The sequence below is a fragment of the Oncorhynchus tshawytscha genome, linkage group LG16, assembly GCF_018296145.1.
Source record: "Oncorhynchus tshawytscha isolate Ot180627B linkage group LG16, Otsh_v2.0, whole genome shotgun sequence".
Classification (NCBI taxonomy): Eukaryota; Metazoa; Chordata; class Actinopteri; order Salmoniformes; family Salmonidae; genus Oncorhynchus; species Oncorhynchus tshawytscha.
The window spans coordinates 70,680,233-70,695,471 of record NC_056444.1 but is presented as its reverse complement, the minus strand read 5'-3'; the positions used below and the strand labels follow the sequence as shown (position 1 = coordinate 70,695,471).

General features: G+C 45.4%; 1 protein-coding gene across 1 annotated transcript in view; it reads right to left on the bottom strand.

Moving 5' to 3' along the window:
- Positions 1-15,239, bottom strand: part of LOC112240685 (plexin-A2-like) — a 437,296-nt gene that overhangs the window by 51,920 nt on the left and 370,137 nt on the right. Inside the window, exons 20-22 of the mRNA XM_042299563.1 lie at positions 8,424-8,658; positions 4,114-4,256; positions 3,049-3,317 (exon numbers count right to left, since the gene is read on the bottom strand). Of these exons, the coding sequence (XP_042155497.1) occupies positions 3,049-3,317; positions 4,114-4,256; positions 8,424-8,658 (647 nt within the window). The remainder of the gene's footprint in view (positions 1-3,048; positions 3,318-4,113; positions 4,257-8,423; positions 8,659-15,239) is intronic.

Here is a 15,239-nt window from a genome sequence, read left to right as displayed (position 1 = left end):
AGATAGTAGCTGCTAAAGTCTCCACGTGGGCCATAGGGAAGTGTATGACTGAAATGTAAAGTAGCGTAGAGGCTCCTGATGGGTTTCAGGGAAGGGAAGTGTAGATGTATCTCTACAGGTGTGTCCTAAACTGCACCCTATGTATATCAGGAAATGGGTGATCTTTGGCACACAGTCACAGACTACATCAGTAGAGGAAGCGATGGAAGGCAGAGATGGACTAATTCATTAATAATAGGTAGAGATGGTTCAGGCCTAAACATAATAACAGGCTCAGCCATCCTGTTATCAACTGCTAATTGATGAGCTGCCATCAGAGCAGAAGAGAGCTGTCCTATTGCTCAACCATCCCCATTAATGACAACAACACATTACTGTGGGTTACACATATGTTCAATTTCAGTCACTATGAGGATTTTCTTTTGCTTATGACTCAGCTCGCTCCTCTCTGCGTCAGCCAACAGGACCTTTGCCACAATGAGCCACAAGATAAACGTCAAGAGAAAAGAAACAGTGTTTCAAATTGGTAATCCTTTAAATTCTTTTGAAGAAATGGAAGGTAATGTTTAAAAAAACTAAAGGAATATTCAGGCCTGAAGGCCAGACCAGCAGGACTTAAACCATTGTGTTCCTAATGACGGGAGATAAAGGAAACCACGGGGCAGCTAGGAGTGTGTCGGGCTGGCGACTGGCATTTTAAAAAACATAACAGCATAATCCAGGTCATTTGCCTCTCCTCTCCTCTTCTCTCCTCTCTCCGTTTGTCGTCTCTCTCTTCTCTGCTCTTCTCTTCTCTTTCTGTTTACTTCTCTCTTCTCTCTCTCTCTGTCTCTTCTCTTCTCTCTCTGACTCTTCTCTTCTCTCATCTCTCTCTGTCTCTTCTCTTCTCTCTCTGTCTCTTTTCTTCTCTTCTCTCTTCTCTCTCTCTGTCCCTTCTCTTCTCTCCTCTCTCTGTTTGTTATCTCTCTCCTCTCCTCTCTCTCTCTGTGTTCACTTCTCTCATCTCTCTGTCTCTTCTCTTCTCTCCTCTCCTCCCTATTTTGTCTCTCTCTTCTCTCCTCTGCTTGTTGCCTCTCTCGTCTCTTCTCTCCTCTCTCTCTATGCTCACTTCTCATCTCTCCTCTGTCTATCTGTCGTCTCTCATCTCTCCTCTGCTTGTTGCCTATCTCTTTACTCCTCTCTCTGCTTGTAGTCTCTCTCATCTCTCCTCTGTCTATCTGTCATCTCTCTCCTCTCCTCTGCTTGTTGCCTATCTCTTTTCTCCTCTCTCTGCTTGTAGTCTCTCTCATCTCTCCTCTATCTGTCGTCTCTCTCCTCTGCTCTGCTTGTTGCCTATCTCTTTACTCCTCTCTCTGCTTGTAGTCTCTCTCATCTCTCCTCTGTCTATCGTCTCTCTCCTCTGCTCTGCTTGTTGCCTATCTCTTTACTCCTCTCTCTGCTTGTAGTCTCTCTCATCTCTCCTCTGTCTATCTGTCCTCTCTCTCCTCTGCTCTGCTTGTTGCCTATCTCTTTTCTCCTCTCTCTGCTTGTAGTCTCTCTCATCTCTCCTCTGTCTATCTGTCGTCTCTCTCCTCTCCTCTGCTTGTTGCCTATCTCTTCTCTCCTCTCTGGGGTTAAGGCGGACTGTGACAGTTCTGCTGGTCCCCTGCTAACCCATCCATACGCCTATAAAACGATACAAAGATGGCAGTCTTTACTCTAGTAAAAGAGTAAGAGGACTCTATATTTAAAGATATAGTACATGGCCCTGAGTCCTGTCGAAAACAATCTAGATAGGAGACAGGAGACAGAAAGAGAAAAGTAAAGTAGAAGCTACTGCTGAATGTTTGATGAGGAGCCAGAGCTCAGTGGATAAGTGAGACTGACAGTGGTACAGTCGTGTACTCTCAGACTGATTGAGATTGGGGTGGGGGGGGGGGAGACAGAGAGACAGACCACTGTAACTGACTCAGTGAGCATAGCCTTGCTATTGAGAGAAGACAGGCTATGTGCACACTGCCCAAAAAACGTGGTGGAAACTGAGCTGCACATCCTAACCTCCTGCCCAATGTATGACCATATTAGAGACATATATTTCCCTCAGATTAAACAGACCCACAAAGAATTCAAAAACAAACCCAATTTTGATAAACTCCCATATCTACTGGGTGAAATACCACAGTGTGCATCACAGCAGCAACATTTGTGACCTGTTGCCACAAGAAAAGGTCAACCAGTGAAGAACAAACACCATTGTAAATACAACCCATATTTATGTTTATTTATTTTCCCCTTTGTACTTTAACTATTTGCAAATAATATGAAATTTGTAATGTCTTTGTTCTTTTGGAACTTTTGTGAGTGTAATATTTACTGTTTACCATTTTCATTGTTTATTTCACTTTTGTTTATTATCTACTTAGAGAGAGAGAGAAAGAGAGAAAGAGAGAAAGAGAGAAACAGAGAGAGAAAGAGAGAAAGAGAGAAAGAGAGAAAGAGAGAAACAGAGAGAGAAAGAGAGAAAGAGAGAAAGAGAGAAAGAGAGAAAGAGAGAAAGAGAGAAACAGAGAGAGAAAGAGAGAAAGAGAGAAAGAGAGAAAGAGAGAAAGAGAGAAACAGAGAGAGAGAGAGAGAGAGAGAGAGAGAGAGAGAGAGAGAGAGAGAGAGAGAGAGAGAGAGAGAGAGAGAGAGAAAGAGAGAAAGAGAGAAAGAGATGAGACTACAAACTCTCTATCTTGGCTACTAAAGGTTACTAAACAAGTACTTGTTGCTAGAAATTCATATCTTGCCATTGTAAATGAAGTACATATTACGACTTTTGATTAATGGAATCAATACAAGTGGTAGAATGCACCTCTCTGATCCACACTACATCTATCTATTATCCACCTCCACTATCTCTACTTCCCCTTCCATTCTGCCCACAGCAGATGTGCTCATACTGCATGTGTGTGCATAGATGTGTGTGTCTGTGCATACATGCATAATGCATCTGTGTGTGTGAAAGTGTAAACGTTTATGTATGTGTGTGTACATGTACAAATGTGTATGAAACTGTATGTCTCTTACCTGCGCAGCAGCAACTTGGGGTGGTTCTTGCTCTCCAGGTTCTTGTCGATGAGGTCAGAGAGCAGGTGTTTGAGCACGTCGGTGGCGTACTCCAGTTTGCCCTGCAGCGCAGTCATGATGAGAGACGCCACGTTGCCGCGGTCACGCATGGAGAAGGAGCGTTGGAACTCCAGAGTTCTGATGAAGGTTAGCAGAAACACCTTGTTGTTGATGAGCTGAGCGAAAAGTTTCAGAGCCTTCTCTGTGCTCAGCTGGCCATTACCTGACACCTAGGACATACAGGACAGGATACAAAGGGTTAACATGCCACATGACAACACATGGTTTCTGTGTTAAGAGTTCTACTTTAAACAACTTCATACACACCCAGATTGTTCCATACGAGACAGAACTGCACTACTGCTTTTCTTACACTCAGTTGATCATAAAGGGGCCTTGTGAGGCGCTAGCATACAGTACTTTCTGCTGTTCCTATTGGGCCTTTATTCCTCCCTGAACAACTCCTCACTATCACACCATATCACCCTCATACAGTCAACAGGCTGACCCTAATAAGCCTGCATACGTTGTCCTGTTACCCATGTACCCTAATAAGTCAACTCATCCAGCAACTCACACCCACCCTGTACTCCCCTATAAAGAATAGCAGAGTATTAAAGGGACTCTGTGGAGTGTGTTTCTGTCAGTCTGTCCCAAGTAGAGGAGGTCCCAGGGCTGCCAGCGAACAGGACATTACCCACTTCATTACTCCTGATGAAGGACGCGCTGGTGGGTGAAATAGACGCACGTCGGGATACTGTACTGGGACCTGCGTGTGTGTGTGTGTGTGTGTGTGTGTGTGTGTGTGTGTGTGTGAGAGAGAGGCCAGAGAGGCAGAACGACATACGAGTGTCAGTCTCCCCCTGGCACTGTGGTGCTTATGGAGGGCATGCTGCAGTGGTGTGGAAGCTCTCACTCTCCTTTTCCTCACTCTGTCTCTCCTTTCCTCATTTCTCTTTCCCTCTCCCATTCCCCCTCCATACTTTTCTTTGTCTACTTTTTCTCTACATCTCTCTCTCTCCCTACCTCCAGTTCTCTGAGAACAGGGTGGTCCTCGATGCCAGGGAAAAGGACTCTCATGGCGTAGGTCCGGTAGTCCAGGTGGGGGATACCAGCTCTGTCCAGATCACTGGTCAGCTCGTTGATGTCCGTCTGCAGCTCAGCAAAAGCTGGAGGAGGTTGGTAGAGAGAGGATAAATGAACCGCACTGTTAGTATGTATCAACTGATTTCAGACCTGCTGGTTTAATTGAAACCATAGATCTCCATGTATTAGTATGTACGCCCACTAGCTATGGTGACCCCCCTCCCTCCCCACACACACACACACACACACACACACACACACACACACACACACACACACACACACACACACACACACACACACACACACACACACACCTCTGGTAGCCAGTAAATTGGCTGTACTGTACAGTATCTGAGCTCCGGTGTGTTCCCTGCTGTTAGGGGCTGCAGGTGAGAGCTGGTTAATTGGTCCCTTCCTGACTGAGTCCTGCTGGGCCTTGCTCTGCCCTGCGGGTGTCCCCTTAGCCTCTCTACAGCCAATCACAGTCATATCTCCCCCATGCCTACAGCTTTCTCCCCAGCACCCCTGCTAGCACAGCCCAGGGCCCAGGGCTCAGGCATACACCCCTGGAGGGGAACCCAGGTACCTAGCTGCCCCTCAAAATCCACCCTCGGTGCACTACACTCTTCCTGAACGCAGATGCTGTTTAAAACATGACCCTTCGGTGTGTCTCCTCGCCTGTGTGTGTGTCTGTTTAGAGTATCTGTCTGTCTGTCTGTATGTGTCCAGGGCTTTAGCTCTATAAGCCCCATGTAGCTGTGTGCTGCTCAGCTCTGTTCACACCCCCCAGCTGGGCCCTAAAACAGACATAGAGCAGACCTCACTATGAACCTCTCTACTCTGCCACAGCCCTGACACAACCCAGAGAAACAAGACAATGACATTTAGAGGATATACACTTCTAGTATACTATGTCTTCTATATGTCCTATCTTTGTAATTCTGTATGTTAGAGTTATTCTATGTGCTGTATTTCTGTATGTTAGAGTTATTCTATGTGCTGTAATTCTGTATGTTAGAGTTATTCTATGTGCTGTAATTCTGTATGTTAGAGTTATTCTATATGCTGTTGTTATTCTATGTGCTGTAATTCTGTATTTTGGAGTTATTCTATGTGCTGTAATTCTGTATGTTAGAGTTATTCTATGTGCTGTAATTCTGTATGTTGGAGTTATTCTATATGCTGTTGTTATTCTATATGTTGTAATTCTGTATGTTGGAGTTATAAATGTGCTATAATTCTGTATGTTAGAGTTATTCTATGTGCTGTAATTCTGTATGTTGGAGTTATTCTATATGCTGTTGTTATTCTATATGTTGTAATTCTGTATGTTGGAGTTATAAATGTGCTGTAATTCTGTATGTTAGAGTTATTCTATGTGCTGTAATTCTGTATGTTAGAGTTATTCTATATGCTGTAATTCTGTATGTTAGAGTTATTCAATATGCTGTAATTCTGTATGTTAGAGTTATTCTATATGCTGTAATTCTGTATGTTAGAGTTATTCTATATGCTGTAATTCTGTATGTTAGAGTTATTCTATATGCTGTAATTCTGTATGTTAGAGTTATTCTATATGCTGTAATTCTGTATGTTAGAGTTATTCAATATGCTGTAATTCTGTATGTTAGAGTTATTCTATATGCTGTAATTCTGTATGTTAGAGTTATTCAATATGCTGTAATTCTGTATGTTAGAGTTATTCTATATGCTGTAATTCTGTATGTTAGAGTTATTCAATATGCTGTAATTCTGTATGTTAGAGTTATTCTATATGCTGTAATTCTGTATGTTAGAGTTATTCTATGTGATGTAATTCTGAGTGGTAAAGCTGTCTTCAGGCTAGCTGGAGGGAATACATACAGTAACTTGCCTGTTCTTCCTCTGGGCCCAAGGTTCAGAGGTCAGCTGGTGCAGTGAACAGAAGCGTGCCCTGTCTGTACTATGGCCCACCAGGGGTGTGTGTGTGTGTGTGTGTGTGTGTAGGGCAGCAGAGCTCAGCACTAACACAGATTTATTAGGCTTTAACGAGGCCTGCCTAAAAATCTCAAATGAGGCCATGCCTTTACAACAAACTCTGAAACAGACACTGCCACACACACATAGACTGAAACAGACACTGCCACACACACACATAGACTGAAACAGACACTGCCACACACACACATAGACTGAAACAGACACTGCCACACACACACATAGACTGAAACAGACACTGCCACACACACACATAGACTGAAACAGACACATGCCACACACACACATAGACTGAAACAGCCACTGCCACACACACATAGACTGAAACAGACACTGCCACACACACACATAGACTGAAACAGACACTGCCACACACACATAGACTGAAACAGACACTGCCACACACACATAGACTGAAACAGACACTGCCACACACACATAGACTGAAACAGACACTGCCACACACACACATAGACTGAAACAGACACATGCCACACACACACATAGACTGAAACAGCCACTGCCACACACACATAGACTGAAACAGACACTGCCACACACACACATAGACTGAAACAGACACTGCCACACACACATAGACTGAAACAGACACTGCCACACACACATAGACTGAAACAGACACTGCCACACACACATAGACTGAAACAGACACTGCCACACACACATAGACTGAAACAGACACTGCCACACACACATAGACTGAAACAGACACTGCCACACACACACATAGACTGAAACACACATGCCACACACACATAGACTGAAACACACATGCCACACACACATAGACTGAAACACACATGCCACACACACAGACTGAAACACACATGCCACACACACACATAGACTGAAACACACATGCCACACACACACATAGACTGAAACACACATGCCACACACACACATAGACTGAAACAGCCACTGCCACACACACATAGACTGAAACAGACACTGCCACACACACATAGACTGAAACAGACACTGCCACACACACATAGACTGAAACAGACACTGCCACACACACACATAGACTGAAACACACATGCCACACACACATAGACTGAAACACACATGCCACACACACATAGACTGAAACACACATGCCACACACACATAGACTGAAACACACATGCCACACACACACAAAATGCCAGCATGAAATAAAGATGATATGCCATTACAGACGTGTTCATAGGAGAACATTGTGTTTAATCAGTGTGTGTAAGTCAGTGTGTGTAAGTCAGTGTGTGTGAGCCAGTGTGTGTAAGTCAGTGTGTGTAAGTCAGTGTGTGTAAGTCAGTGTGTGTAAGTCAGTGTGTGTAAGTCAGTGTGTGTGAGCCAGTGTGTGTAAGCCAGTGTGTGTAAGCCAGTGTGTGTAAGCCAGTGTGTGTAAGTCAGTGTGTGCAAGTCAGTGTGTGTAAGTCAGTGTGTGTGAGCCAGTGTGTGTGTGAGCCAGTGTGTGTGTGAGCCAGTGTGTGTGTGAGCCAGTGTGTGTGGGCCAGTGTGTGTGGGCCAGTGTGTGTGTGTGTGTGTGTGCCAGTGTGTGTGTGCCAGTGTGTGTGTGCCAGTGTGTGTGTGTGTGTTTGTGTAAGCCAGTGTGTGTTAGCGATAGACAAGCACCATGTGCATTTAGTGTGCCACGATCAGCATCAAAAACAGGGTAAACTAAACAGCAGAGACTGTGTGTCTGTCAGACAAAACCTGACTCACTAACCCAGATTCACAATAACTTGTATTACATTATACAACACATACCACCAGTTATTTACTTATTACACAGAAGCATCAATGTGTGTCTTTCATGTGATTATAACATGCCTTAGTGGAGCCCAGCTAGCTAGCTCAGTCTTAAACCCTACAAGGAAACTGGAATCAAAGTGTCTCAAAATAGCTATGTAGAGCAGAAGAGGACCAAACATAATTGCTTAACTCTTCACAGACATTTTGAGAGACTGATTTCAGTTTCTGTACCTGTGATGACATGACTTTGTTGCTGATGGAGGATAAGGATATAGGCTAGTGTACATGATTAGCGACTCTGGGCTGAACTGACCTTCCGTAACCAGGGTTTTTGGTTTTTGCCTAGCACTACACAGTCTAGACCAGGGTTAGTTTGTGAGAGTTGCAACTAATAGTATGTGGTTTATTTGCTGAATGTCTATGGATGTTTCCCTAGATGCATTTCAATGTTACTGATAGCCAACTAATAGTCTGTGGTTCATTTGTTATCTAAATAAAGTGTTACTCACCTTCCTTGCACTCCAGGGCGACCCGGGACTCCAGGTTGTCCATCTGCATCTGCAGGCGCTTCAGGGTGAGGTCATTCTCCCGCGACTTGCGTTTGTATGCGATGAGGACGAGGATGACGATGATAAGGAGAAGGCCTCCGCCGGCGGCGATGGAGACGATGGCGGGAAGGGTGAGCAGGCTGTCTGACAGGATGTGGACCGCCCCTGGAGATACGTGGAGACCGCCCACCTGGACCTGATATATATACACACACAGTATATTAAACATACACAGTATATTAAACACACACACACAGTATATTAAACACACACACACAGTATATTAAACACACACACACAGTATATTAAACACACACACACACACACACAGTATATTAAACACACACACACACACAGTATATTAAACACACACACACAGTATATTAAACATACACACCCATAGTATATTAAACATACACACCCATAGTATATTAAACATACACACACATAGTATATTAAACATACACACACATAGTATATTAAACATACACACACATAGTATATTAAACATACACACACATAGTATATTAAACATACACACCCATAGTATATTAAACATACACACACATAGTATATTAAACATACACACACATAGTATATTAAACATACACACACATAGTATATTAAACATACACACACATAGTATATTAAACATACACACACATAGTATATTAAACATACACACACATAGTATATTAAACATACACACACATAGTATATTAAACATACACACACATAGTATATTAAACATACACACTGTCACGCCCTGGTCAAAGTATTTTTGTGTTTATTTTTATGTATTTGGTCAGGCCAGGGTGTGGCATGGGGTTTTTGTAATTGTGGTGTGTTTGTCTTGGGGTTTTGGTGGTGGTATTGGGATTGTAGCTTAGTGGGTTGTCTAGCAAGGTCTATGGCTGTCTGGAGTGGTTCTCAATCAGAGGCAGGTGCTTATCGTTGTCTCTGATTGGGAACCATATTTAGGCAGCCATATTCTTTGAGTTTGTCGTGGGTGATTGTCCTTAGTGTCCTATGTGTACTCGTTGTTAGTTTGCACCAGATAGGCTGTTTCGGTTTCGTTTATTGTTTTTTTGTAAGTTCGTGTTTCTTTGGTATATTAAACATGGATCGCAATCGACACGCTGCAGTTTGGTCCGACTCTCTTTCATCACCACTAGAAAACCGTTACAGAATCACCCACCACCAACGGACCAAGCGGCGTGTCAACAGGCAGGAGCAGCCGAAAAAGGAGATGCTCACCAAGGATTTCTGGTCATGGGAGGAGATCTTCGACGGGAGAGGACCCTGGGCTAAACCAGGGGGAGTGTAGCCGCCCAAAGGAGCAACAGGAGAAGAGGCAACAGAGGCAGCAGCAGCAGGAGCAGCAGCAGCTACAGTGGGAGAGGTTGCACCACCTGGAGTTATGGACATGGGAGGAGGAATTGGACGGTAAAGGACCCTGGAATGAGCCTGGAGATTATTGTCGCCCCAAAGCCGAGCTGGAGGCAGCAAAAGCAGAGAGGCGGCATTATGAGGAGCTAGCACGGCAGAGCGGATGGAAGCCCGAGAGTCAGCCCCAAAAATTTCTTGGGGGCTTACAGGGAGTATGGCTATGCCAGGTAGGAGACCTGCGCAAACTCCCTGTGCTTACCGGGGGCTGGAGAGACCGGGCAGGCACCGTGTTATGCTGTGGAGCGCACGGTGTCTCCAGTGCGGGTGCACAGCCCGGTTCGGTATATTCCAGCTCCGCGTATCGGCCGGGCTAGATTGAGCGTCGAGCCAAATGCCATGAAGCCGGCTCTACGCATCTGGTCCCCAGTGCGTCTCCTTGGGCCGGCTTACATGGCACCAGCCTTGCGCTCGGTGTCTCCGGTTCGCCTGCATAGCCCAGTGCAGGCTATTCCACCTCGCCGCACTGGCAGGGCAACAGGGAGCATTCAACCAGGTAAGGTTGGGCAGGCTCGGTGCTCAAGAGCCCCAGTGCGCCTGCACGGTCCGGTCTATCCAGTACCACCTCCACACCCCAGCCCTCCGGTAGCAGCTCCCCGCACCAGGCTTCCTGTGCGTGTCCTCGATCCAGTACCACCAGTTCCAGCACCACGCACCAGGCCTTCAGTGTGCCTCGCCTGTTCAGCGCAGCCAGCGCTTTTCTCCTCTCCTGCGCTGCTGGAGTCTCCCGCCTGTTTAGCGCAGCCAGAGCCTTCCTCCTCTACAGCGCTGCCGGAGCCTCCCGCCTGTTTAGCGCAGCCAGAGCCTTTCTCCTCTCCTGCGCTGCCGGAGTCTCCCGCCTGTTTAGCGCAGCCAGAGCCTTCCTCCGACACAGTGCTGCAGGAGTCTCCCGCCTGTTCAGCGCAGCCAGAGCTGCCAGTCTGCATGAAGCAGCCAGAGCTGTCAGTCTGCATGGAGCAGTCAGAGCTGTCAGTCTGCATGGAGCAGCCAGAGCTGTCAGTCTGCATGAAGCAGCCAGTCTACATGGAGCAGCCAGAGCTGTCAGTCTACATGAAGCAGCCCGAGCTGCCAGTCTGCATGAAGCAGCCAGTCTACATGGAGCAGCCAGAGCTGTCAGTCCGCATGGAGCAGCCAGAGCTGTCAGTCCGCATGGAGCAGCCAGAGCTGTCAGTCTGCATGGAGCAGCCAGAGCTGTCAGTCCGCATGGAGCAGCCAGAGCTGTCAGTCTACATGAAGCAGCCCGAGCTGCCAGTCTGCATGAAGCAGCCAGTCTACATAGAGCAGCCAGAGCTGCCAGTCTGCATGAAGCAGCCAGAGCTGTCAGTCTGCATGGAGCAGTCAGAGCTGTCAGTCTGCATGGAGGAGCCAGAGCTGTCAGTCTACAGGAAGCAGCCCGAGCTGCCAGTCTGCATGAAGCAGCCAGTCTACATGGAGCAGCCAGAGCTGTCAGTCTGCATGAAGCAGCCAGAGCTGTCAGTCTGCATGGAGCAGCCAGTCTGCATGGAGCAGCCAGTCTGCACGGAGCTGTCAGTCTGCACGGAGCTGTCAGTCTGCACGGAGCTGTCAGTCTGTAAGGAGCTGCCAGTCTGCAAGGAGCTGCCAGTCAGCACAGAGCCGCCAGAGCGGTCAGTCTGTAAGAAGCCGCCAGAGCTGTCAGCCTATATGGAGCAGCTAGTGCCGCCAGTCTGCCCAGCGCCGCCAGTGCCCCCAGTCTGCCCAGCATCGCCAGTCTGCCCAGCATCGCCATCAGTCTGCCCAGCATCGCCAGTCTGCCCAGCACGCCAGTCTGCCCAGCATCGCCAGTCTGCCCAGCATCGCCAGTCTGCCCAGCACCGCCAGTCTGCCCAGCGTCGTCAGTCTGCCCAGCGTCGTCAGTCTGCCCAGCACCGCCAGTCTGCCCAGCACCGCCAGTCTGCCCAGCGTCGCCAGTCTGCCCGGCGCCGCCAGTCTGCCCGGCGCCGCCAGTCTGCCCGGCGCCGCCGGTCTGCCCAGCATCGCCAGTCTGCCAGACTCTTCCAGATCTGCCAGTCAGCCAGACTCTTCCAGATCTGCCAGTCAGCCAGACTCTTCCAGATCTGCCAGTCAACCAGACTCTTCCAGATCTGCCAGTCAACCAGACTCTTCCAGATCTGCCAGTCAACCAGACTCTTCCAGATCTGCCAGTCAACCAGACTCTTCCAGATCTGCCAGTCAACCAGACTCTTCCAGATCTGCCAGTCAGCCAGGATCTGCCAGTCAGCCAGGATCTGCTGAAACCACCAGCCAGCCAGGAGCTGGTAGATCTATCTACCTGCCTGAGCTTCCTCTCACTCCTGAGCTTCCTCTCACTCCTGAGCTTCCTCTCACTCCTGAGCTTCCTCTCACTCCTGAGCTTCCTCTCACTCCTGAGCTTCCTCTCACTCCTGAGCTTTCTCTCACTCCTGAGCTTTCTCTCACTCCTGAGCTTTCTCTCACTCCCGAGCTTCCCCTCAGTCCCGAGCTGCCTCGGTCCCGAGCTGTCCTTCAGTCCCGATCTGTTCCTCAGTCCAGTGGGGTTCTGGGTGAGGACTACTAGGCCATGGTCGGCGGCGAGGGTGGACTATCCAGGGACGAAGGGAGAGGGGACTAAGACATTAAAGGAGTGGGGTCCACGTCCCGCGCCGGAGCCGCCACCATGGACAGACGCCCACCCGGACCCTCCCTATTGTTTTGAGGTGCGTTCGGGAGTCCGCACCTTAGGGGGGGGGTTCTGTCACGCCCTGGTCAAAGTATTTTGTGTTTATTTTTATGTATTTGGTCAGGCCAGGGTGTGGCATGGGGTTTTTGTAATTGTGGTGTGTTTGTCTTGGGGTTTTGGTGGTGGTATTGGGATTGTAGCTTAGTGGGTTGTCTAGCAAGGTCTATGGCTGTCTGGAGTGGTTCTCAATCAGAGGCAGGTGCTTATCGTTGTCTCTGATTGGGAACCATATTTAGGCAGCCATATTCTTTGAGTTTGTCGTGGGTGATTGTCCTTAGTGTCCTATGTGTACTCGTTGTTAGTTTGCACCAGATAGGCTGTTTCGGTTTCGTTTATTGTTTTTTTGTAAGTTCGTGTTTCTTTGGTATATTAAACATGGATCGCAATCGACACGCTGCAGTTTGGTCCGACTCTCTTTCATCACCACTAGAAAACCGTTACACACACACATAGTATATTAAACATACACACACATAGTATATTAAACATACACACCCATAGTATATTAAACATACACACACATAGTATATTAAACATACACACACATAGTATATTAAACATACACACACATAGTATATTAAACATACACACACATAGTATATTAAACATACACACACATAGTATATTAAACATACACACACATAGTATATTAAACATACACACACATAGTATATTAAACATACACACACATAGTATATTAAACATACACACACACACACACAGTATATTAAACACACACACATAGTATATTAAACATACACACACACACACACAGTATATTAAACACACACACATAGTATATTAAACATACACACATAGTATATTAAACATACACACACACACAGTATATTAAACACACACACATAGTATATTAAACATACACACACACACAGTATATTAAACACACACACATAGTATATTAAACATACACACACACACACACACACACACACACACACACACACACACACACACACACAGTATATTAAACATACGTACACACAGTATATTAAACATACGTACACACACACACACACAGTATATTAAACATACGTACACACAGTATATTAAACATACATACACACACACACACACAGTATATTAAACATACGTACACACACACACACACACACACAGTATATTAAACATACGTACACACACACACACACACAGTATATTAAACATACGTACACACACACACACACACAGTATATTAAACATACGTACACACAGTATATTAAACATACGTACACACACACACAGTATATTAAACATACGTACACACACACACACACAGTATATTAAACATACGTACACACAGTATATTAAACATACGTACACACACACACACACACAGTATATTAAACATACGTACACACACACACACACACAGTATATTAAACATACGTACACACACACACACACACACACAGTATATTAAACATACGTACACACACACACACACACAGTATATTAAACATACGTACACACACACACACACACAGTATATTAAACATACGTACACACAGTATATTAAACATACGTACACACACACACACACAGTATATTAAACATACGTACACACACACACACAGTATATTAAACATACGTACACACAGTATATTAAACATACGTACACACACACACACACACAGTATATTAAACATACGTACACACACACACACACACAGTATATTAAACATACGTACACACACACACAGTATATTAAACATACGTACACAACACACACACACACACACAGTATATTAAACATACACACACACACACACACAGTATATTAAACATACGTACACACACAGTATATTCAACACACACACAGTATATTAAACATACACACACACAGTATATTAAACATACGTACACACACACACACACACACAGTATATTAAACATACGTACACACACAGTATATTAAACATACGTACACACACACACACACACAGTATATTAAACATACACACACACACACACACACAGTATATTAAACATACGTACACACACAGTATATTAAACATACGTACACACACACACACACAGTATACACATACACACACACAGTATATTAAACATACGTACACACACAGTATATTAAACATACGTACACACACATATATTAAACACACACACACACACAGTATATTAAACATACGTACACACACAGTATATTGTACACACACACACACACACACACACACACACAGTATATTAAACATACGTACACACACAGTATATTAAACATACGTACACACACAGTATATTAAACATACACACACACAGTATATTAACACACACACACACACACAGTATATTAAACATACGTACACACACAGTATATTGTAAACACACACACACACACAGTATATTAAACATACGTACACACACAGTATATTAAACATACGTACACACACAGTATATTAAACATACGTACACACACAGTATATTAAACATACGTACACACACAGTATACACACACACACACACACACACACACACACACACACACACACACACACACAGTATATTAAACATACGTACACACACACACACACACAGTATATTAAACATACGTACACACACAGTATATTAAACATACG